The 27,533-nt window shown below is 32.8% G+C and overlaps 1 protein-coding gene across 7 annotated transcripts in view; it reads left to right on the forward strand.

Annotated features, from left to right (window-relative positions):
* The window catches only part of LOC149478768 (T-box transcription factor TBX2-like), a 97,688-nt gene that overhangs the window by 50,450 nt on the left and 19,705 nt on the right, over positions 1-27,533 (forward strand). For 4 of the 7 annotated variants that reach the window (XM_089708362.1, XM_089708364.1, XM_089708361.1 and 1 more), the window contains exon 4: positions 21,349-21,444. The exons of the other annotated variants lie outside the window; for them this stretch is intronic. In XM_089708362.1, coding sequence (XP_089564488.1) covers positions 21,349-21,444 — 96 coding nt within the window. The remainder of the gene's footprint in view (positions 1-21,348; positions 21,445-27,533) is intronic. 7 annotated transcript variants of the gene reach the window in all.

The raw sequence follows: 27,533 nt of genomic DNA on the forward strand, positions 1-27,533 counted from the left end.
CTCGGGCGCGCTGCCGGCGCGCATCGGGCGCGCTGTTGGCGTCCGAAAATGATATTTATATAGAGTGGTTAAATGCATTTTCTTCATGCATAATTTAGTAATGTTTTTTGTGCTAAAAGAGATTAACATTAATTTGAAAGTAACGATTTTGTTTTGATAATTCCTTGTAAGTAAATAGCGAGGATAACCCCACGATTGCAAATATATCTTTGTTGGAAATGTTGGAATTTACTTGGAAAATTTTATAGTACTTTTAAAGTAATTTTAAAGTAGTACTGGTGTAATGATGGAAGAAAAGAAGGTTAAAATAACACAAAATTTATATTGTACTAGCGGTCCGCCCCGGCTTAGCCCGTGGTACATATTTCGCAATAAAAGGTAGCCTATGTTCTTTCTCAGGGTTTAAAGATTATCTGTGCCAAATTTCATCAAAATCGGTCCAGTACCTAGTTTATGCGTGAAAACCATACATACATACATACATACATACAAACCTTTCCTCTTTATAATATTAGTATAGATAAAATATGGTTTTCAAACACAGGTTTACATTTAAACCATATAAATCTTATCATTAAAATCTCAGTTCAAAAGTATTTACAGTACTGATCATTCCACAATATTATTACAATTACAAATAAATAAAAAACACAATCAAAATCAGGATTATCTTTATTTCTGACATTGTAAATACATGGGAACTTTCATTATGCTCTTCTTCATTTTCACTTTCCCTACTGCCATCACCTGTGTAAATCATTTCATCGATTAATTCAATTCACCTTTAAAAACAAAACGAAGAAGGGTATGTAATAGCAGCTCTATATAATTCCACACAGAGAGAACACATTTTTGACTGACAGGCTACCGTCTCCTATGGTCCGGGAGCCAGCAGCAGATTTTATGACCAAGTTCCTCTCAAGCGGTAATTAGTAAAATGCATCAAAGTATAGTATTATGAAGCCTCGTGAACGTCAGCTGGAGCTCGGTTGGGGGGAAGAGCGGTTGTAGCCTCCCGTATCAGCTGACGGTTTTTCCACCAAGATACAGCCAGCTGACATATATATTTATCCACAGTTACATATAAGCTATCATCAGGTAAATTTTTGTTTGAGAGGAAATAACGGAAAATAAATTTTTCTTTAAATTTAACTTTCATGTTCGAGACACCAGCTGACGTATAATACACCATGTTGTAACCAGCTGACTATTTTTTTTCGTTGAGATATTGGGTTAGCTACAATTTGACAAATTTTTAGCTGAGAGGAAATGAATGAATGAATGTATTTTTTTTTCCTATGTGCGTGGGAGGCTACAACCGCTCACCCCCCCAACCGAGCGCCAGCTGACGTTCACGAGGCTTTATAATACTATACTCTCATGAGTCTGACGAATTATCTCTTGAGAGGAAATAGTTAACCAAATTTGCACCTGGCTCCCTAACCACTACCACCCGATTTGTTTTTGATTGTGTATGACCGTGAATTGACCTCTATTTGGATGCGATGGGGGAAGCGCGCCTGCGGTACGCCTGCGGTACGCCCGCGGCGCAACCGTGGCGTGCCGCCTCGTCGCCTTTCCAAAATTCTTTCATACAAAATGTATAAGAAGGACGTGGTGCAAAACAGATTCAAGAGGTGCGCTTATGGCACGCCCGCGCCCGCGCCGCTTGTGTTTGACCCGCGCCTAAGGCATAAACAAAAAAGGTCTTCTCTTCAAAAATACTTAAAGCTACGTGATAAAACCGTAATCGAAGGAAACATACGACACGCGAGCGACATCGTATAGCGTGACTGCGAAACCAAAATTACACCTCAAATTCACCAACACTCGAAGTTCACTTTATGCCTTTAGGGCCAATAAAAGCGCCACTGAGAGCATACTTTCGAAAATTCGACTCAAAAACAGCGAACATGTACTCGCATTACGAAAACCACTAGGATGGTCTACAGACACGCATTATGAAAACACCAGAATAGCTAGACCCCCCGGCCGTATTAGTTCAGAGCTGAAACAAACGCAGAGCTACAGTTGTATGTTCCGTAGGGGTCACCTTATACTGGCTTCCCGTTTCCTTGTATGAGGGCGTGAGGAGGTTATCACTGTTATTATGGGGGGTGCTGAAGTAACTGTTTTACGCATTCCTTTTTATGTATGTCGTTAGAATGCTTGATGGTGTAATTTAGGTGTGAACGTTAAATATGGTAGATACCTTTGACATGCAATGCTATCATAAGGTATCTTACCATACTTAATTAAAATGAGCATTATAAGTATTTTTTATATATTCGTAAAACATAATTAGCAGCACATAGAAAATAGAAAAATGTAACATTTACAGGAACTAGTATAGAAACTGTAATTACTATTTCAAATGACGTTCTCGTAATTGAAAATAGAAAACTTCATTTACATCAACAAAGAAATTGAAAACAAATTGCTATAGAAATATTCCGGCCTTAACGAACCGACGCTCGTTTTAATAAACTAAAAATTCTAGCAACATAGTTGAGCAAAAACTAATCTAGATTTTAATTCACTATTCTTTAAAAAACTGACACAAACAGCGTGCAATTTGTCAAAACAGCGCACGCTACATTCGAACTTCACGCACACGTAATACATGACAAATTAGCGTGTAGAGAGACAAATAAGACAAATCGGTCTATAAAAGCTAGCGAATGCTTCCGCTCCTACCGAATTCCTGCAATGAAATTGATAAATATCCGAAGTACTGACAGCCATTGTGTCTACCGACCTACTTAGCCGAAAATGGTGTTCCAGGCGAGTTGGAATATGACGTGTAGTCATTCTTTTCCAATGTATTTGCATGTAAAAACCGTAAAGCTGTCAGTGTTGACACGCCGCCGCCACATAACGTACATTCCCCTCATGTGTCTCTAAATTAACATCGTTAGATATATTTATATTTTTATTTCTATAGTTTTTGTTTTATTGGCTTGTTTATAATTGATTGCTGCAACCGGTTATAGTGCTGTACTATGTTTGATATTTAAATTGATTTTAAAATTTCTTTATTATCAGCACCTATACTACATAATAGATATACCGATTACCGCATGACTGCATGAGTGACTTTCTTTATTTTTATTTGTTTATTCGAATTGAACGTTTGGTGTCAATAACTTAAGTAATTAGTAATTACGTATCCTTACTTTTTTAATGTTTTAATTGTACAGAGTCGTTATTTGATATATAAATAGGATCGCCCGTACATTTCTCACTATTTAGGGCACATAATATATTATTGGAAGCGTGTAAAGCAATTCACAAATTAACAATAATCACTCACGTCACAGAATTCTCTAGAACTATGTTTTAAATTGCACTAACATCATCTCAATATAATACTAACATAACATCCAAATATTGCCAAAACAATTGCCCTTTGAATGATTACTGTCAAATCGTGTGAGGAATGTCTCGTCTCCCAAATATTTTTATTACAAGGTGAGGTGACTCCCTCACACCTGCTTCTTCACTCGTGAAAACGACAATTTTACATTTTCCGCATTCTGTTCAAGTATATTTGATATAACTGGTAGCAGTCGATGGAGGAATGTTTAGGGCGTCAGGGCCTTTACAAGACATTGCGTGAATATATGACAAAATATGTTTTTGTGTGGATTGCTAGAAGTTGTTCGTTTGGTCATTCCCTTTGGGTTAAGGTTTATACACAGTTTAAGTGGAAATATAAAAGAATCTGAAAAGGAAGTACCTTTCCTTTTTATGCCAGATTCTAATGTGACTAGATAAAAAGAGTAAAATTTAGATTGTTTCAGTTTGAATAAGAATATTTATTTCACTTTGACAAATTCAGTTAGGTATAATTATCTATCTTCGCAATTTATTAATATCATATTTGTCGTAAAATTGAACACAGAGTATCTACAAAACACGTTACAAAAGCAAAGCAACCCGCTATAACAGCAATATATTAGCCAACTAAAACTGAAATCCAAGACAGGTAGCAATACCGTTAAGATAACCCAACCTTCATCCGCCGTGTGATCTGAAGTGACATTCCGTGTATCCGAATTAGTTTACTGATATCATCACGGTGGTCTAATTATAATAATACTTTCATTTTCTGGAGTCTCACCTTAAACGCTCTGCGTGTTAGTGTTAACTCGGCTTTATTTAATCGTTTAAGATGGTTTTACTTTCTACCAATATTATATTATCTATGGAAACTTGTATTTGATGGTCTTTCAAAATATTTTATTACTACCAACTATGACCTAGAGTAGGAATATTATACATAATTGGTTCCTTAAATGTGAGCAAATCCACGGTTTGAAGCTAACAACGTACAATAAATATGATACAATACATAAACAAGTGAAATACTGGAACACATCAATATATTATATTAAATAAACATAATGTTTGTAATCGTAATCACGCATATCTTTAAAAATGGGTCAAAGAAACATATTATAAAATACGTTATTAGACGTGTTACACAAAACCGCACTGAACTATGTCCAGTGTTGCTAAAACGTATGTAAAAACTTTAAAACATATCCATCTTTACACAAACAACGCATAACATTATATTGTTAACGAGGTTCGTTATATCTGTTAATATAATGATTAATTAGTAAACCTGAGTTACCAGGCGTACATAATAAACGACTTAGATCAAATTGTTATTAATTTTCAATTGATATTTTTTCTGGTAAAATGTCATGCTGTTACATGCATTTGTTTGTTTCTGTAGTGAGCAGAAACAATATTATACCTGCTAATAGAATACTAATACTAATATATGTATAGGTATTATACTGTGCTTTCTTAGTTGAAAGCATATCAGTATTTTGTTGTTTTAATCAAATACAATTATTTAACACTCAAATGTTTGTAACTATCACAGTAAAACATTATTTACTAAAAGATTTCTGAGCCATTATATATTATGGATTAGGAATTTTTTTTATGAAACGACTCTACATTTTGATAGGACGAACAATATACATTTACTTTAAAGAATATAATATATTTTAATGATTAAAGGTGTTAGTTACAGAATACTAATTAATTAATTAAACGCAATATATTCCAATATTCATCACATTATTTCGAACACCAGTTGCATAATTTGACTAAAAACAAATGAAAAATCTGCACCATATTAAGTAAAGTGTTAACAACCGTCAATATTATAATTATCCGTTGAATTTTACAAAGTATTGTATTTCTGATCACGTACAAACTACAAAGTACTACAAACAAGTACAATCACAAAAAACCTTTTGACACATTCTACATGAACAAATTCCGAGCCAACTTGAGGTGGGAATCTATAATATAAAAATGAATCGCAAAATGTGTTGGTAAGCACATAACTCGAGAACGGCTGGACCGATTTCGATAATTCTTTTTTTATTATATTCCTTGAAGTACGAGGATGGTTTTTACGTAGAGAAAACGTAAATATGTAAGTACCACGGGCGAAGCCGGGGCGGACCGCTAGTTAAATTATAAATGCATGAGTGTGTGTGTCGTGAGGCAATAAAGAGTGAAGTTTAGGTGTATCCCGCTATCTAGAGACCATCTATAGATATTGGAACAGAGGTGGAGTGGAGTCGAATAATTTTATTTTCGAGTCGAATTATAAATTTTGGCTGCACTCTTTAATATGCAAAGGTAAATGATCAAAGATAATACTTACATATTTTTTATAATAGTAATTGTTAGTGTTTTGTTAAATTTCGAATTTGACTCTACAGTGTATTTAAAGCAGGTTTAATGATGAAGGTAAAAAATAATATTCCCAGCATATTTTACTAGACAAATTTGTTAAAATAAAAAATAAATTACCAAAATTTAATCAGGAAAAAAGAAAATTGGTGAATGTAAATGCTGTTTATTTTTTTGCAAATTTGCATGTACATATTTATTTCACACTATTCGATGTACAAATTAGACATTAGTATAAAACTTAATAATTATATGAAAATGATAAGTTACATTACTTACCGCTACTACAACCCGTAGAACTTAAACCTCGAATAAGCCACAAACTTAAAACAGAACAGGATAAATCCAAATCTAACCCATATAAATGCTTAAGATATTGAAAAGAGCTACTGCGGCGAGATGAAAGGGTTCAAAAGATAGCGTTAAAACACTCATTTGTTTTGTCACCCGCCGACCACCGGCTAATGTGCCTTGATAAAACGGGAGAATTTAAATATAACTGGCTTTTTAATACGTGTCATAGATGGACAGTAAAGATGTGGAGTGGCGCTTGGTTTTCAATTCTATTTTATGGGTGATGTGTGAATTGGTGGGAATGTAGATTTATTAATGTGTGGCATATGTGATAATAGTATTTATAAGCAAAAAGTATGTAGTTATGTTTAAATTGTAGAGCAAAAGGATAAAATTAGTAGAAAATATGTAGTTTAATCAATAATTCTGAAACATAATGCAAATCCTCTGTCAAGTAAGAACTAAGAATACTTACATAAACAACCTTTTTAAGAAAGGGACTTTTAGAATAATATACGACCTTCTTTATAATTATTGGAAAAGATTATAATCATAATTATAATTATAAATCATTATTTCTGATATCTAGGTATCTATTAATTAAATTAATCTTAACGATACTAATTTTATCCTACACTGCACTGACTAGTCTATCTTCTACAATAACCACCATCGAAATGCCTTCTCCAAATATTATGGCTCGGTTACTTGCTCATAAAAATACGGAGTTTTAAAGGAATGCAAAGCCTTCTCATTATTACTTTTTTGTATTTATTCATTCAGAGTGTTTTTATGATGATGCTAAATAAAGTGTTTTATTCGCGCCATTGAAGCTCTTACGACCAGTTGATTTAATTAATTTCATTTATATAGACGGTTTAAAACTACAATAACAACACAATACACACTTATATGGATACGTAATAAGGAAAGAAAATTTGTATTGAACTAACTACTTGATGTATAAAACTTAGCATTTGAAAGTATTGTTCCCTTTTAGTCTTTTTATGACCCCTTTCTAAGTAAAAGCTTTTGTTATTAAAAATTTAACTAATCACGTTTTTTTTCCAACATAATATAAAGTATCACCTAACAAGATAAAATTAAAGAAAAGATCAATTTTTAAATAATTTCTTTAATAAATGACTAAATTTCAAAATATTTTGTTTAACAATTATTTTCTTACAAACCACCATGTACACAGAGCCTTATAAGTTGTGGAAACCATAAACTAAAGCCATATTTATTGCACACTAGTTACATTTTAAATATGATTAGAAAAGAAATTAAAACAATGATTAAAATGAGCAGGCACGCCACTTGCACGCCACCCAACATCTAGTTAAAGTGTCGTAAATAAGATCGAATACACGATATGCAAATTATAACTTTGTTCTCCATTGTATATTCGTTTTGTTATGTAATTAATACCGTTATAATGAGTATTTATAATATTTATGATTTTTTTTCTGTGATATTGTGAATGTGAACTAGGCATTACTTTGTTTATGGTTCGAAATGTTTTATCTATGCTTACCTAATACTTTATGCTTCTATACTGTAGATACCTAATTAATTTTTTTTAATTATAAACGTATTAGGTACTTCTAAATAAACTTATACTCCAAAAACATTGGAAATAACAGAAAAACCCAATGATATTTATTAAAAAATTGCAGTCGGTAATTTTTGTTGTTTTTCTGTCATCGCTTTCATGTTTTATACTCTGTGCAAAAAATGACATTTCACGCACATTGACAATGACATGTCATGTTATTGTTTTGTTGCTTTCCTTTTCTAGAAAAATATCATGAAAAACAAAAGAATGCGAATCAATTACCTACAATTAATTTCTAGTAGGTAAAGCATATAATTTGAAAACAATTAACAACAACAATTTGAATAGTTATCATTTGTGTTTTGAAATATCGTACTTACCTACTAGATGGATTTTTCATTCTATACTTTTATAGTATGAAATTTATTTCTCACTTTTTATCACGCAATAATCTTGATTCATAGTCATAACATCAGGAAGAGTAGACTAGTGAGTATACTTGTTATAAAATTAATTAATGAAAGTAGCTATAAAATTAACAATAATTATTAGACAATACATTCTGCAGTCTGCACATTATGCAAGTAACGAACTACAAATCACAGACTTACGTTCTCTAAATGTCACTACCGTTTGCATCAAACAGCGAACTACACAGTTGCTTTGTCGGCTCTATTAGAAGGTATAAAGATGTTCAATATCTTAATGTTGAAATAATATCGAGTAATATCCTTTCTAGAGGCAATGGATAAAGAGATAAACACCGAGAGTGCCGCACGTTGAGTGTTTTTATATGTAAAGGACGGATTATAACGGTGTTTATTGGCGTCTGCTTACACCGGTAGCCGTTCGGTTGGTTGTTACACGTGAACGAACCTTTTTTTAAATTTAGAAGGCTTAAAACGATCACAGATAATGTAATGCCGCACGCATTGCGTGTAAAAAGTTTTAGTTTAACAAAGGTTTTATATGATGGTTAAACCCTTTATTCTTTACATCTGTAATTTTGTTAATGGAATATATGAAATTGTTAGCGTTAATAGATAGATAGGTACCTAGGCATAGTTAGCAATCAATATTCATTAGGACGGGAGCTTTTCGTTCAAAATTTTTATCAAATACATAGAGATAAAATCAATCAATTAGCTTCATATCAGCAGCTCATAACTGAAGAGATACCTAGATACCTACGCATTTGATGAATCTTTAGACACTAAAAACTTATCAACACAAAAACAGATTGCAAACGAGGAATAATATTTTACAAACGCAACGAAAACGGTAAACTCAAAGTGCAGCATTTGAGATTTTGAGACAAATCACAAAAGCGGCAAAATAAGTTAAATTTCTTTCACGAAATCGAGCAAAGCAATCATCGCATCGAAGTAAAATCCCGGCGCAATAAAGTACGAATCTTAATTACACAAAAACGCATAAACCCGAACGAAATTTCACCAAACTTCCCGTCCGTTGCATTAACTCGAGAAACCTGACCGAATATTGTTCATTAATTGAATTGCAATATTAACCGGGCGAATAAAGAAGAATAAAGTCTCTTGCGATATAGACCAATAAAGAGGTCTTTATGCCAAACAAATCGGCTCCCTTTGAGGCTTCAAAAAAGCCGCTCGAATGTTTTATTCGTACTTTAGTATTTATCGCGCTTGAATTAGACCCTTCGCGACGAGTTTCGCTGAGATAATTTTAATTCAACGATAAGTTTTATACATATAATCTATGATTGGTACGCGTTGAATGATAATCTGTGGAGGTTTATACACTTAATGAATAGCAACATTGCGTTAAATGAGTGGAATGTTTCGTTTTATTATTCACATCATTTCGAGCGATAGTAGGGTCATTGCGCTGGTTTTCGTCCAGTTATGGGAGTTGCCAACTTTGTGATGCGAAATAAATATTTTGGAGCACCCTTACTTAAACATATAATATTTTTATTTAGTCCTTATATAGTCTTCTTTAAGATAATATTAAGTGAAAATAAATCATTTTGACGTATCTTTTTATTTAAATTATTTTCTGCAAAAGTAGGGTATATGCTAGTTTTCGTCCAAAAAAACTGGTTTTCGTCCTAGTGTAAGCTAGTTTTCGACCACCGTGTAGAAAAAGGAGGGTAGGTCAACTATTAAGTTAAAAACCAATTACAGGTAAATATATACTTTTATTTAATCAACATCACAATTTCTCACTACCTTACAGGTTTAGTTTTACTAATAATAATCAATATAACTAGTCAACACTGAGATCTATGTAGCACTTGGCAGTCTTTATATGCGTTAGTGATGACTGTTTAATCATTCGTAATAAAGAAAGGAATGCGTTACTTACAATGTAAATGAATAAAGTAATAATTATAGGACTGAGAAATTACATCAAAAAACAGAAATATTCATTCTAATACTTTGTTTATCAAATGAAACGTACTATATTAAACACAGCCATAATAATACGTTTTAGCTACTAAAATAAACTATAGTATCTATACCTTACTGAACTATGCATTATTGTCTTACTGATGCCTTTATTAAAGATTCTTCAGTGTACGTAGCGTTTTTTTTCTAGCTTTCTTAGACTCCTTCGAGGCCATCTAAAAACAATAAGATCTTTCTTAGGATACGTTGAGTAAGTAGAATAAAAAAATATTGCATTGGCAAAACAGACCTAGAATTAAAGATGATAGTCAAGTGAATGATAATCAAGAAAAATACAGTGTATTATGTCTGACCTACCCCCATTTATGCTACGAATAATTGACTCTACTTCACATAAGGAGAATGATACATGACTGAATGAATGACAATATTAGGTACCTATATATAGGTAGGTAGGTAGGTACCTATATATTTATAAGGAAGATACTGAATAGAAAACTTTTCAATACGTAAAAAAGACGAAAAGTAATGCAAACGAATAGCTTTTTTTTAATTTTTGTCCACTCCAATACTCATTCATGGACGAAAACTAAAACGTTTAAAGCTAAATTTAGTTTTCGTCCACTACTTTAAATATTTTTTTATTTTGGCAGCACTGACAAAGCAGTGGACGGAAACCAAAAAATCTAAACTAATAGCAATAAAGATCACTTCGGGGGAAACTATTCAGTATTTTAAAGGTCCGATAAAATAAAATGACCCTAACAAATATTCACGTAGCTGTTTGAGTTTTCGTCCACTTGGACGAAAACCAAATATTTTGAGAATTTGGTAACCTAGTATCCGTCCACTTAATTTTTCGAAGAGTATTATAAAAAAAAGTATAATAAACACTTCTAATTGCGTTTAATAGGCTTTTATCTAAACATACGTACCAAAAACATTACGTAAACTAGCTAAAACAGTGATTTAACTTACCATGAACTTTTCTCGCCGGCAAATTTTTCTCTCGCGCGATGACATCTGCAAGGCACGGATGGGAAGCGGCCACTTTTACGTTAATTTTTTGAACTCTCTTCTTGTCAAATCAAATTTTCATGTTGATAGTACTGTTGCTTACACATTATGGAACGTAAAAAGTGCCAACTTGCGCGGGAAGGTAGGTGTGTATTCAAGTTTTACGCACGTGATTGTAGCAGGTCAGTCAAATGGACGAAAACCGAAACTGGACGGCAAACCAGCGCAATTACCCTAATTACAATTATCATTTAACTAGGTTCGTGGTTGTGTAGTGTTTTGTTTACATTTGAATTCGAAGAATGTGTTGCCTTGGTGGTTTTTAATATTTTTGATTTAATTCAAATCTTTTTTGTAAAATACTAGAATCGCAGAATTAATGTTGTAAGTACGCGTTAATTAGATACATATTCAGAGTATCATTAATAACAATAGGTTATTAGTGATATTTATATGACGTATATGACAATTACGTACCTATATTTATTTTAAAACTTTTTTTTATTGATTGCAATCCTTTTTTAATTTATCTATTTATCCATCAAAATCTTCGGTCACCCTTTTACATCTTAACCTTCAGGGTACAGTACCGTACAAATTCGCGATTTAATAAAAAGATAAGAAGTTTCGTTCAATAATGTCCATAAAAAATTCGCCACTCGACGCTTGTACCTATTGCCCGCATATAATGTGAATGGCAGCCCGCATGCCAATCCTACTTTTTTTTAAAGTATGTCCCATTTGGGAAAGGCAAAGGACTTTATCTAAACAGCCTAGTTTCATTATATTCTTTTACTGTACAGAAATTTTTTATTAAATATTTTTAACGCTCATTTGCCTACTTAACTACCTAGTTATGCTAAAAAAATAATTCTTATAAATATATTTTAATACTAATTGCAATTAATTAATATGCTACCAACAGATTGCTACCAAAATTCCAATAAATTAATTAAGATCTAGGAAAGGTAACCCATCCAATCAGCCACCTTGCGTCGGGCTCCTTAACCCAATTTATCTCAACCACTCAGCAAAGTGGACCACCAGAAGCGAACTGTTATCTATTAAATTGTCGGAGGTGAACACGTTTTACGTTAATTGAGGACGGTCCTCGGACCTCAGATTAGTGATACGATTTATTACTTGACAGATAAATACATAAATAGATACAAATAATATGTAATCTATACTTATATCTATATCTATACGATTATAAAGCTGAAGAGTTTGTTTGTTTGAACGTGCAAATCTCAGGAACTACTGGTGCGATTTAAAGAATTATTTCGGTGTTGGATAACTCATTTATCGAGGAAGGCTATATATCATCACGCTAAGACCAACGAGCTACGCGGGTGAAACCGCGGAGCGCAGCTAATATGTCCACTATTTAGATAGAGTCATTGGTTGTAGCTAGATGAGTGTGTTATTCTTTTTTGTTAAAAAGGAGCGTGTGTGCCGAGCACACTTGTCAGAAGTGAAACTTCTACGGCAAGGTTCAAAGATACCATAATCGTCGCCTTACTCCATGACTTGACGGAATTTCCATGACGTGACCTTGAAATAATGCTCTCAGCACGCCAAAAGAAGATTCACTTCAATAATTAGGTTAAATACATAGTATAAAATATTTTCTGTGTTTGTCTTTTGTGTGAATTAAATGTTTAATAATTAAGGAGTAGTAGTGTATAAACTTATTTGCGAAACACAAAAAAATATACATAAATGTGATATAATTTAGTTTGTAAATAATAGATACCTATTGGTTCTGATCTTTCTGATGATTCTTTATTGTCTCACGAAATAAGTTGGTAAATGGAATTCCGTATAGAATTCCTGGTAAAACAAGAGTTCTCAGAATATTATTTTCGTTTTGATAAAATCGTTATGAAGTTATAGGTAGGTAAGTTGCTTTTGGTATTTATAGAATCATATTTATACATATTATAAACATTTTTTAGTTGGTTTAAATATAATTATTTTTAGATGTAGTTTCAGAACATGAATAGGTAGTATACGAAGCCTAAATGCAATCTACTTTAGTAGTTATATCTAAGTCACGTAGACAGTTGAATATTTTGGCATCGTGACAAAATTTCTTTGTTTTAACTGTCAAGGATATATGAATGTTTGTTTTGTTGTGGTTTTGTACAGCTATATCTTATCTATTTTGTTTTGTTGCTGAATCAGTTAGTTTCAAACATTTATCGGCGTGAAAAAATTGTTTCAACAAAAATCTACGAAACAGAGTAGCATTAAAATAGACGCTCCCATTTTGGTATTACAACAGATTACTAAATATGTAGTAAGTACGTATTACCACATATTACTAAAAACTTAAAAAGTAACTACGGATTACAGATTAACAAGCCTTTAAAAATCGACATTTTAGTATAGAAGAATTTCATCTCGATTTTTCTGTATAAATGATGGCTTAGTTCTTATTATCGTATTATCATTGCTCTGAAAAGAAAATTTATTCATCCTTTAGTGTTACCAGTTAATACATAAACATAATCAGACATAATAAAACTCGATATACATAACAAAGGAGGGATGAACAAACTAGAAGTGATAAATGAATATGAATACAATTTATTAGATAATAATATTTCGCCGCCATTACGCCAAACTTAAGCCCCTTGCACACTTCGCAACTAATCCTATAGCTATTGTATTATCACCCTAACTATATCACCCTAGTTTTTAAAAATAGCCCTAATAAGTTGTAATAAGGTTCAAATTTGATATAATATTTTATAGAGTAAGGGTAATTGACAATTGTAATGATATATTTGTACGTTTCGTTGCGTATCGATGTCTATGAGTTTCCGTGTTTAACAAAATGTGGCTTTAATTAAAACTGTTTTCTAGATATTTTTTAAGCTTAAATTAATTTCGTCACCTGCGTATGAAATGCATATGAATTTCTTTGCTAAAGAATTATCATAATTCATAATGCATGTTTTCCTTGAAGGGTTTTTATCATTTCTTACAAGGTAACAAGGTTTGTTACACTATTTCGCTTCCGATATAAAAAGTATATCCATCAATATTCATTTGAAAGTTAAATTAGTACGAATACATATTGTATTGCAGTAATAGCCAATATAGTAGTTTAAAATCACAGTTTTACTAATTTTTTAGATCTTATCTCAAACTATTAACTATCTTTTCATTTCCCACCCCTTTGAAATGTATCAGTATTTCGGAAAGTCAATCAAAGTAAGAAGCAATCGCTAGGAGTGTCCGACGATACCTATTGATACGGGGGTGACAATAAGGGGACGGGCTGTGATTGGTCGGCCGCTGTGACGTCACGGGTACGCCCTGTTAACTGGATTTGACCGGAAAATCCGGATCAAATGCGTGGCAAATCCGTACTTGTGTGTGTTTGTGTCCTTTGTCTCTAAGATCGTTTGGTTGGTACAATATAACAAGGTTTAGCAACAGCAGTTTATACTGGTATAATTCGAACGTTTATTTGTTCAAACTTCAAATAAGCATTTATTTAAACGTTTCTAAGGAATTTTACTATTTACAGGAATACTTATTAAATTTCATACGACTAACATAATAGTATCTATTCATTTAACGATATATAATTGGCCTCAACAGTTATGATTCAACCACCTTGATTGAGCTTATTAATTTTTTCTCTTTAAAAATTGAACCACCAAGTGTGTGGTAGCGTCTCCGCCTCAGGCACCTCACATAGATGATCAATATTCAAAGAAAAACAATTAAGCTGTACGTCAATATAACTAAACCTGTTAGCTCCATGCAAAATGCAAGAGATACACTTGCATTTTACAGCGGGCCTAAACGTTTTCTTGCTCTTATAAATAGTTGAATTCAGACAACTGTAACTCGTCGTTCCTAACGAACGTCTCGGGCCATAAATTTTTAAAATCCCCATCGTCAAAGGTCAAAACGCTACCGTTCTAAGAAGTTAGGACAATGCGAATACGTAGACAGCTCGAAACTAGAAAGGAAAGCATTCCGACTGAGTTGGGAGTAGTTCGGGGCTCGGGCGTCGGTTCACCCGTGCTCATAATTGCCCGTGGCGCCCGGCTCTTTACTTTTTTTACCTTTTTACCTTTTCGGCCGACGATGCTCTCGTGTTTTTGTTCGCTTGTTGGTTTTCGGAATTAGCATGTCTTATTAGCATAACTGTCCGATAAGAATTGATTGCTGTTTTAACAGCTTCGATGAAGACGAAAATTGGCCAGCGATTTTTAATACTTAATCAATTATAATTAAGGAGTGATTTCAGACTGAAATATTGTAAGCTCGGTAATAAGCACCGGAAGCATTAACATTTCGTTATAAATTGTACGGTCTATCTATATATGCGATTTTTTGGTTTTTAATTTATTTTACTAAGTATATATATGTACCACATATATTTAAAGTGATCCATTACTGGCTACTGAAATTTGTAACGGAGTTGAATCCACAAAATGTAAATCCGTCCGGGCAGAGCGCACGTTGAATTTATATGATGTTATAAATCAGGCGAACACACGGCGCACACGAGTCGGCCCTAAAGAGCCGATGTTCCGATAAAATATGCGTCTGCAAGCTCGGTCACCGAAATGGTAATATTGTTAACAGGGAGTAAACTACACGGGAAACCAAAAGGAGAATTATGCTCGGGAATTTCTCAATAAGATGTGTTGCGCGTGGGGCCGACGCGGGCGCCGCCCTGCGGCGAGCCGGTGGCGCCTCCATCGATTAGGGCTCTCGCTCGCTCGCCGCGCGGGTGGCGCCCGCCGCGACCTCTTACCGACCGTACAGACCTTCCAGGCTATATCATTAATCTATTACGATCGAGGCTCGCGCATTTGAGGTAATTTCTCGTTTTAAGACAGAATTCGTCGTCACCGGTGAAAGGCTGCGACTCGGTCTTTTTATAGCGCTTAATTAGCGTCGATCTTTCGCTCTGTGTCGGCTCAAAACCATATACGTCTTCGTCTCGCGGGCGAATTGTAGATCGTAGATAGTTCAAATGTCACGTTGTATATCGTAACTTCACCCCACGAAATGCTATATTGTTTGGATATTTACTTGTTAACAAAAGAGCGTGAGTTAAGAGCCGTTCAAAATTCTTGATTCTGGTCCGTAACTCTTAAATCGAGATGCGTATAGATTGCCAGCTGAAGCCTATTAAACAACGAAGCCAGTTTTTTGAAGTCTTATAAATTATTATTTAAACGTGTAGCGTACTTACACCGTAGTCAATTAAATGGGATTTGAGTGCATTATACAATGTAGCAATACTGAAGAGAATTGCTTATTAAATTGTAAATCACTTACGAGGTATTTTAAACTTATACGGTTTAAGTTAATAATATAAGACACACTTAAAAGAATATAGGTAATATAAATTACAATAAGATAATACGTAGAGCTACATAGTTCTACTGCTACTTAGGTACTTCACAGGATTCTTTCTATTCAATAAATTCCCGTTTTAAGCTTGATTGTTTTTTGCTAAACAATAATAGATACCTAGGTTCTAAAAAATCGAGTTAAGAATAAAGCATATTGATTGAATTGATACAAAAATAGTACCTACTCACTTCAGAGCGCTGTAAAACATTAGCTATTGACGTAATGAAAAAATTTTCCTCGAAAAATAATCTACAAAAATGGTCTGATATAATTTCTTCGTAAAATGATAAAAAAAAGTTTTATTGAAAAATATAAATATCTCTAATTTCTGAACATTTTCACTTATAACTTTTTTTTTTATAGTTCTGCGACAAAAAGTTTCTGGACCAAAGTTGTAGAGAATTTAATTTGCAACAAATAATATTAACAATTTTTTTTATCAGATAGGTAAATATTAAATAGTTTAAGAGATAAAAGTATATCATAAAAACCATTTCAACCGCTATTTTCAAGATGGCGGCCGTGGGACAAGGGTTGCGACCCCACTAACTTAGTTTTAGCTTCATGCTGATCCCCCCTAAATATCAAAAAAATAAAATTGTGTCCTCTAACAAACGCAAGGGCCTAAAAAATGTAACATTTCAATGGACTATACTATACCTATTTTAATATTTCTTAGACTTATGCTATGCTTATTTTATGCATTAAATTAATTAGAATTTGGATTTTTTTGTCTTTTTTATTTCTAAAATAAAACAATAAAAATTATTAGTTCGCTATAGCCTGCGGGGTAACTTCAGCTGCGCAGGCGCTTGGCCCATACTCAACCAGCAATTATAGGTACCCCGTAACTTAGAGCAATCTGATTACATTCTTGTCATAGTATTAATTATAACCTTGTTTGTTTTATAGTCCAATGTCAACGGGGTTTTTGAAATTATTCTGTCAGAAAACTTCTAGATTCTAGACATGATTTTATGCAAATTGGCAATGTAGGTAAATAAATACTGGCAATTATTTACTTATCTTCATTTGGCATTTGCAATATTTTCCTTCATTTTTTTTAACTGAAATAAATAGACATTGATATTATTTTTTAAGGACTTGAAAGTAACTGTCGAAATAATAATTGTATTAATAAACCAAAGCTTGAACTCTTTTATCGAAATATTTCTTCAAAATATAATATTAAATATATTATTTTAAAAATATCATTACCATACCTACTGTAGGTAAATACAGCATTGCTAGTTGAAAACTTCATTAGTTCACATATTTGAGGTAGGTAATATCGAGTATTCGAGTTAATCTATACTATCTATACTAATATTATAAAGAGGAAAAGTTTGTAAGTATGTATGTATGTATGTATGTATGTATGTATGGTTTTCACGCAAAAACTACTGGACCGATTTCAAAAATTCTTTCACCATTAGAAAGCTGCATCTTTACTGAGCAACATAGGCTATATTGCATTTTCAAAAAAATTAGAGATCCTTACCAAAAATGCAATAATGTAACCCAAGGTGTAAAAAAATCCTCAATAAAAAATCTGTCATCGCGTGCGCTGCGGAATCTATTGAAGATAGAACAAAAAAATGTTCTACGGTATTATAGAATGGATCAATATCTACAAGAAAGTCCGCGATACCATATGTCCATCTTCAGTAGTTATGTTACTACAACAACTTTTTTACGTTTTCAAAGTAAATAGAAGTGCCGACAGTAATCAAACCATGTTATCGATACACATATATTAATCCTTATCCCATTAAATGATGTTTTATTATAGACTGTTTCAATACCAGCAAAATACTTTTTAAATGAAAAGAATTGGATATTCCATTCAAAAGATATAACGAATTTTTAAAAGTGTCAATCTACAGAAAATAGTAGGTATACTGTTCGAGCAAGCCAGTGCGGGGGTCATGGAGGAATTCTACCAATATGCGTCTTGACGGAACACAGTGGGGTTTTGGTCGGTAGGAATCCGACATAACCCACGGCCCCTCCCCCGGAGGCCGTGGGTATCTATGAAAGATTTCCCCACTAAAACAAAAAAAAAAGGCCGTAGTGCGGGACGGGGTAAAGGTGATTATCATGTGATTAAAAATTAAACCTATAGTCCGACCTATAGTAGACTTTTCACTGTAACGATATCGCTATCTATGCGGATGAAACCGCAGGGCATTGCTAGTGAGATATAAATTATGATCCAAATACGTCTAGATTTAGTGCAATCAATTCAAATACACGAAAATCAAACGAAAATAATATATGTATTATAATACAAATAGTATGTTAATTATCGGTTTCATTCATGTAAGGAACCGGTTATAAGAAGATATTACATGAGCATATATTTCTGACAGCTGTATTATTGAGATGATATCGATTGGTATAATTTAAACAGAAACTTAACTGCCAATTTCCATCCTCGAAATCGCATAGGTTAGAAATGTGCAGAGCTTTTTGATGTTAAAATTGTTTTAATTTTTAAATTTGAAAGAGAATGATATAAAAAATAATGTTTGATGAACGACTAATTTGTCTTTTGAAATAAGTACGCAAAATATAATTGATCGATCAATTGAAGTACCTAGGCATGTAATCAAAAGTTATAAAAATCGTAACGATATTATATAAAATAGCTAGTGGGCATACAAACTGATATGTTAATCAAATGATTTGTCTATCAAACACATTGCACCATTAGATATAAATCACCAATGTTCAACTCTCAATGTAACAAATTTCATATTGACATAACAACATAATACCTCAGTCCAGATTAATTGAATCAAATTATGGGTTCTTAAAAAATCAACAAGCGGTCGAGAGGCAAGAACGATAAATCATAGCGAAGGAAATGTTGACTCGAGGTTCGCGGTTATTAAAATAATTTAGCGCTCTGGCGATCGTCTGCTCTGTCGACAATGTTTGTTTTGTAGGCGAGAAACTTTGCACAGCCCATAATTACCTTTATGTTTTTTTTATTTTTACGATCAGGAGTGGCCGTTGGCCGTCTTTTGTGGTCTTTTGTTCGGTGTTGCTATAGTTTTGGGAGAATTGATTTTGTGCCTTCATTTGTTGCTGGTTTGTATTGTAAGATTGGTGATGATTAATCTTAATGTATATTTATCATCAAGCAATGCTTAAAGATGTATGTATGCAAAAAAGTATAGACTTCCAATGTTAAGTTAATTAATAATTTATTAGATAGTAAAATAGAGTTGAAGAGTTATAGAGCCATAATTAAATAAAATCGTTATCTGTAAATTTAAAGAAAATGCATCTATTTATGTTCAGTAAACATAAAATATTTAACCGGGTTTTCTTTCAAAATCTTAATGATAAAAGATTTTCTTGAAATTTATTAATTAAAATTTAAACACTATCTTTAACATTAAACAATACTTACTTGAAAAAAAAATGTGTGCGTGTACCTACTAGGAGTACCTATACACGTAAGAAGTGAAACTTCTTTATGACCTCATTTTTCAAAAACAATTTACTATATGCAACTTTACAGAAATACGTCAAATCACGCGTGGTAGGGATAAGAAAAAGATGGCGCGTAACGGTAAAATGTCACGCGTAACGAAAAAATGTTACACTAAATTTTTTCCAACCCCGATTAAGAAGTTTCACTTCAAAAAAAAAACATTATTTTGTTAACTTCATAACCAAATGTTGGCAACCTCGTTGCTAGCCGCGGGCGCGGGCGCAGTGTGCCAGACACACATTATTTATAATTTTATCCATTCATCCTTCGATACTTGCCCGATTGTATCTTCATTTATTACCTTACTTTGTTACCTTACTTTGTTTAGGGAGCTAGAGGCTTTGAAAAAAAAGCAATAAGTAATTTATTTAATTTGTTTAAAAAAATGGCAAAATTTAGCGAAAACAGATGTAAAGAATACAGCATAATTTGAAATAAATAGTAAATTTTTAAAATCATACATCAATTTCTGAGTAATTTAATAAGAAAATTTACTATAAGTTACACTTGTAAAAACAATTTTAATAATTCTATAAAACAACCTAATTATCTGTATTACAAATTCTAAAGTGATGTATCATAACCCGATATTATTAAATAAAACTTATAAGACCCACCTATCATTACAGTATTTGTTTTCCAAATGTATTAGAGTCATAAGAGTCAATTACACATAATCATACAGTTTACACGCTAGTGCATACCTGTGTTATCTTAATGCTTACCTTTGTTCAACAAATCGAGGGCATTGTTATTTGTTCCATGCATGCCTGTTTTGGTTAATTATTAACGTAGGAACTTTGATAATTTAGTAAATTTAAAAAAAGTGCCGAGCACACGTGTCAGAAGTGAAACTTCTTTGGCAAGATTCAAAGATATGGCACGATATTGAAATTTAACTCTGAACGCGCTCAAAGAAGTTTCACTTCAAAAAATACGCAAATAATTTTTAATAAAGTTTCCAGTACAAACTAGAACGGATTTCTAAAAACGTATTAACATTAAAATAAATGAGTTCGAACAGTAAACAATGATATCAGCCAAGTTTGATCATTGAATGGATTACGCATAAACGAAAAAACTATACGATAAGTTATAGAAGGATCGTAAGAAGTCCAACGCTACCACCGTAGTAATTACCGACATGTGTTAATCACCGTACGTGGTTACTAATTATTGACTATTTACCGACATTCGAGTTCTTTCCTTCATAATTATTGCCGGTTACGTCCCGTTCTCGATAAAAACTTACAAGATTGTGAAGCGATGTTAACTTTTACGAACTTGTTAGCAGAGATATTTGAACTAACGTTTTTGCTTGCATGATGCCTATAGCTTACAATGAAGTTACCGATAACAGAAAACGTAGTTTCTGTTCATCGCCTTTGACTCGAACATCCTTCATCTGTCGGCGTTTCCCGCCTTTTTTCTTGTCATACTAAAGTTCATTTTTCTCTCCTTCGTAGGAGCTCATCTATAGCCAAAGCCAACGGATGTTGTCAAAGTTGCTGTGGCCCAATCCATCACCTAGTGCGCCCAGAGACCCCCACTCAGATCATTTGGTTAGTAGACATTTCATTTTTTTAATCTGTCATTTTATTACACTTTTCATTCTTGACTTCATCATTATAGCAGTCAAAAATGGCGGCAATTCAATTTTACAGCTCCAGTTACAATATTTATACATGTTCGAAATATGATTAATCTGATGAAAATTAAAAATAACCGTTAAAACGCGTATTCCTTCGAAACGCCCCTAACTAGTAACGGATCGTTTTTTGCTGACGAAAAAACTTTATGATCGAATCATAGAGCAGATGTTAATGATTCTATTATTTATGGTCGAGCTTGTCTATTACCTTTTAGTTTTTTGATGCTCACCTACCAGTAACTCGATTCGTTTGTAAGTCAGTTGGAGCGTGAAATGTTTGTTTGTATTCCACACACTTTTTTCATGCGAAATATCATTTATTCACGGAGTTTACAAGGGACTAATGCTGGAGAAAATAGAATATAACCATAACATTTTTGATGAATTACTATTAACTACCTATGTCTATATACGTCGTCGTAGTTATTATTTGGTTTTAAACAGAAGTTAAAATTGTTTAAATTTTTTTTCCGTTTAGGTAGGTACCTATAAGTAGTAGAGCTTTATCAGCTGTCGGGAAAGTTAGACTTGAATTATGTATTTTAAATTTACGTTTATTTCCCTCAAGTGATGCATTAAATAACTCTTATATACAGTTATATACTTTGTAATTGTTACAATGTAACATGTTCTCAATACCATAATACCACTATGATCGTTTTTTATAAAAGCTCTTTATTGAGTTAGAGGCAATTAAATCTCTGTTAATAAGGTATTATAGTTGACATAATACTTTTTATTCGACGTATTAAATAAGATATAAATCAACATTCATCATTATCATATTATATCGGCTGCAAATGCAATTTCATTGTTAGCATTGAACAAGTATGATTTATTTATGCAGTATAAATGTAAATTTTACATTACTACACGTTATTTTTATGTAATTATGTCTCTTTAAATTCCAATATATTTTCTAATACATAGGTATTTAGGCATTTACTATTAAAGCATAATAAAGTTTATTTTTAAAATATATTTTACATTTACTGTGGACTGGACTTTACAAAAAAAAATAATAATAACAAAGAGCTCGAAGTCAATACAAGACAGCCGGAGGCGCCAGCAATCATCACACCAAGGTGTCTGAACCTAATTATATGGTAGAAAAACACTTCTCAAACCCAAATATTTGTTAATCTCATTCCCACAAATAAATATAAACTTAAACTCGTAATAGTTAAAGTTTATAATCAAATGTCGCAGCGAGGCTTGTTTTGTAAATGATATAACGAAAAAAGGTCTCAAAGAATTGGCGTAAAAACGGGCTTAATTAGGATATGATTAGGGGTTTGTTCTTAACAAAACTAACAAGCGTTAGCCGATGATTATGGTAATAAATAGTTATACTGTCGTTAGGCAGCTGTCTATGGTTCCGTCTGTTTGTATAGTGGTCCCGTATTTTGACATATGTGTCGGATATTGATGTAATTATTAAATTTGGAGGTTCTGCTTTTAATAGTGTTGCGGATAGCAATTATTCTTAGAAATAAACCTTCGTTAAAGTTTAATTGTTTCATCAATATTGTTTGCGTAGTCGGTAGTATGTATTTATAAAGGAGAATAAGGTTTCAAAATGTGCTAACGACACATTATTATTCAAAAGTTTTTTATGAAAAAATTCAATTAAAAAAAAATTACTTAACATTCTTACACACCAACGCAGCGGTTCGAAATTAATCATCATAGCCAAATGAAGCAGCTCATTAAAATTAATTTAATAAAAATAACACTTTAATAAATGTGCGCAACAAAAAGCCTTGTTAATACGATATAAAAATAACCAGACCAGTTAATTATGGCGACTGGTGACATTTAAGAAATTTTCAAAGAATTATAGAAAGAATTGTCCAATGGACGCCTTTCGGACGAATGGTCAAGAAGGACATTATAAACGGATCGACATAATATGGTTTCCAATGACTAATTATATTAGCTGTAGGCTTCATGGCTTTGTAACGAGAGCGAAAGAGACAGCTGTTACACGTGTGGGAAATCTATTTGTAAAGTATGGAATTTAAAGTTAATGCTTGGCAAGGAGAAACGAAAGTTCTGTTTTTAATTTTGTTACGGGTAGTGTTTTAACGTTTAAAATGAAATTGTGATTAGGAAATCGGATACACGAAATTGTTGATTTACATAAAGCTTATGAATGTAAAAAACCTAAACTCAAATAAGTAGCCATAATGTCATATTGTTTTTTTATTAATAATTACTTGCCATTATTAACTTTTGTAGAAATTGAACGTGAATAAAATACGTTCATAATTATTAGTATAATTTATTTTAGTAATCTAATTATAATTTATGTGCCTATTAAATTTTAAAGTAAAAGCTCATATACAACTACTTTAGTTCCACATCCACACAACAGATGTCGCTAGCACACACGTACAAAAGGCATCATTGATTGGTATCTAATTATTTTAAAAACAAGTGGCCCAATAGATAACCGCGTATCGTAGGCAATCAATTACAACCCCGTAACCTCCCCTATCCACGAGGGATATAATATACTTCATAGTACTTCATGTTGGTACGAAATTTTAATAACAAGCTTTTTGTTTTTATTCAAATGATTACTGAAAATGTGAAGAGGCCTTGTTATTGGTATGCTATCTGTACTGAAAATGTTTTGTGCAGATAGATTGGATACAATCACTTAACCGTTGTTTGTTATAAAAGAGAAGATCCTAATATCATCAATTGTTTAGTTTAAAAATAAGCAGCACGACCAAGCTTTTTTTTTAAAGGCACCCGCCATCTAGGGGTGTTGTCTAAGCCTCCTCTGGAATATAGTCCAGAGACGTTATTCTCTTTTTATGTTCATTATGTACGCAAAAACAATTGACTGACCGGTTGGCTTGGTTGGTAGTGGCCCTGCCTTCCAAGCCAGAGGTCGTGGGTTCGATTCCCACCCGGGGCAAATATTTGTGTGATGAACATAGATGTTTGCGTTAAATTATATATGTATGTTTATCAGCCATCTGGTTTCCATAACACAAGCGAAAATTTAGTATGGGATCAGATCGTGCCGTGTGTGAAAATTGTCCCGAAATATTTATTTATTATTAATGAATATGTACGTAATAAATAATGTATGACCATTGACCAAGCTTAGATTTGCTTATGATAATGTTTCAAATATGAAATAATTTATTTAGATTTCGCTGTAGACAACCGTATTTTAAATCATCAGGGTATCCCGTATCACAGCCCTACTGCTTCTATTCTCTTTACAAATAACTCTACCATATTAGCCACATTAGCATACCATCAACTAACAACACCACAAAAACAACAATATCCAGAAAGCGTTTAACGTGCCGATTCAAAATCAATTCCTACATGCAAAACAAAAACGGTATTAACACAACAAAAATAAATTTTTGTTACGACGTATCAGCCATAAATGCTACAAGTAATGCCGTCGTAAAAATGCTGTCTGCACATAAAATGTACAACACGTTTAGTGCAAGACTATCGTTTCTACATAAATGGTATCATCTCACGAGACCGATTACCAACTAGACGAGCGTTTCCCAACCTGGGGTCCGCGGACTCCTAGCGGTTCTGCATATCCCAGGGGGTCCGCAGACAAATCAAGAAAATTACGAAAGCCTTAGTGACCAGACTATTCTGGAGGCCGGACTTGTATTATTCAGTTTTAAGATGGAATAATAATCTGTCAAGTGTTGGGTGGCTAAGCTATTTCATACAAAAACACTGCAAGAAATCAATCAATTTTTAAAATAATATAGATTGTCTTATGCGAATAAGATTTTTTGGGGGTCCGCGGATCATGGTAACTTGGCGCTAGGGGTCCGCCTTTGGAAAAGGTTGGGAAAGGCTGAACTAGACTTTGATGCTTGGATCCCAGACGTGTAAGTTGGTTAATTAATTTGCCTCTAATCTGTGGGGCGCTTGTTTTAGTTCGTGTGATCTTTGGATAATAGCGGTAATGGGAAAATGCGATTAAAATAGTTAGTCCGTAGTCGTTAGAGGTGTTAGGTTTTTAATTACTTATTATATTTTATTATAAGTTATATAGACAGCTTTAAACAATTTGAAAGGAGTTGAGCTTTTCTTCAGATTGCGTTTAAAGATAAAAATAAATTTGTATGTTTGATTACAATTTATGTATTATGATTTATAATGTCAACTGCTTACATACTTTTTCGCTTTATTTTTTATTATTTCGTAATTTAACTTCATAAGGCCTTGGGAGTTCTTATAGTATGGCTAAAATGCAGGAGAATGTCATGAAACTTTATAATTTATAAGATCCACGAAAATTATAATAAAAGAAATATAATTTAAAGCAAGGAGAAAATAATACAAAAACCATTTTTAACCACTATTTATAGAATTAAAAAACAAAGCAACTCATGTAGCTCAAAAGTTAAAATAGAACATTTTCCAAGTAAACAAACGATCCCTAGAACATTTTTTTCATCAAGTCGTTGAATTGGCATACCTACCTTTGTTACTTATGTATTCGCGGAAACATTAGCACATAATGGCCAGTTGAATCTAATTGATACGTAGCAATGCGTAAAATGATAGTTTATGTTGGCAAATATTGAATGTATCTCGACTTAACTCCAATGATATGTAATTAAAACATGAGTTGACATTTTGCTGTACAATTTGTTATAATACAATGTATGGTGAACCGTTCCCATTTCTATTGTGAAGATTAATAATTAATATGTTACTCAATTGTGGTAAAAAAGCTTTCGTTCTGTGAATTTTTATTTATATTGAATTTCCTTTAAAAATAGAAAAAAATCTGTTCAATAGAACAGTGAAAAATACATATACCTAACATCGAATGCATTTAGCAAGATATTTGTATGAAAGTGTAGCAGTCAGCCTCTTGATGGCAGAGACTCTTCGCTCTCAACTTTAAAGGCCCGCGCCGTGAAGGGGACACGTCGCGATTATTAAGTTTTCCGACTTACAAGATGCATTATAAATCCGGATACAATTATCCGACTGCCATCGAATTAATAGAGATTTACTCACAAACAAAACCGCCTCGCCACTTCTGCGCTGAATAAAGGTATAAAACTATAAAAACCCTTTTAACGGATCGTTGAGAGCATCATCACTCAAGTATAAAATCACCGGTACATTAAGAGGCGAAAATCAAAAGAACCGTGCGTTGAAACTATCCGTTGGATGGAAAAGGCCTTTTATTGTGGTCGGGTATAGTTTTGATGTTTCTTCTAATTGCGGGTGGCGGCGCCACTGTCTTTATGAAATTCTGCTCCACATTTTAATGTGTTTTAATACTAATGGAATTAGACGCGTAGAGAGCGTTTCATACGGAACCTTTGTGGAAACTGTGTGTATCTTTCTCACGTTGCAATTATCGTTTTTCTCTCTAAAAGCGTTTTATAACGGACTACTTTTGAAGTGTTGTTATGAAGTGACTTTACCATGTAGACTGTAGTACTTTCGATGTTCCAAAGATCAAAAGCCTTTTAACAATAATCAAGCGCAGATCTTTTAGCGCTAAATGTCGAGTGAAAACTTTTGTGCTATTGCGTCTTTGATAGTTTTTGTAGTAGCGGGGAACGTGATATTCACTATAAATAATAACAAAAATAATGTTGAACGATTCTAAATGTTTTTTCATACTTCATTTGATGTGCTGTTCGATGTACTAAGATTGATGTTCGACTGTTTTACTTTATTTTAAATCTATAGGCTTATAAGGGAAATAGAGACACATAGGTATTAGCTGCCAAAATGATCGTCAAAACCAATATATGCCCAATATACTTAGGTCAATTATAACATTTGATTCCAATTGAATGTAATTAATAACAGCTAATCTGCTTTCAAATACTAAGTTACTATAGTAAATATATCATTAATCCTATTTTTAAACCCGTCATAAAGACCTATCTACACATAGATATCCATTCTATAAAATCAAACAAGAAAACACCATAATAGAATCGAGACGATAAATACAAAGTAGAATGT

The sequence above is a fragment of the Colias philodice genome, chromosome 21 (assembly GCF_061535455.1).
Source record: "Colias philodice isolate Cphi_HAF_F1 chromosome 21, ilColPhil1 Martin Lab GWU primary, whole genome shotgun sequence".
Taxonomy (NCBI): Eukaryota; Metazoa; Arthropoda; class Insecta; order Lepidoptera; family Pieridae; genus Colias; species Colias philodice.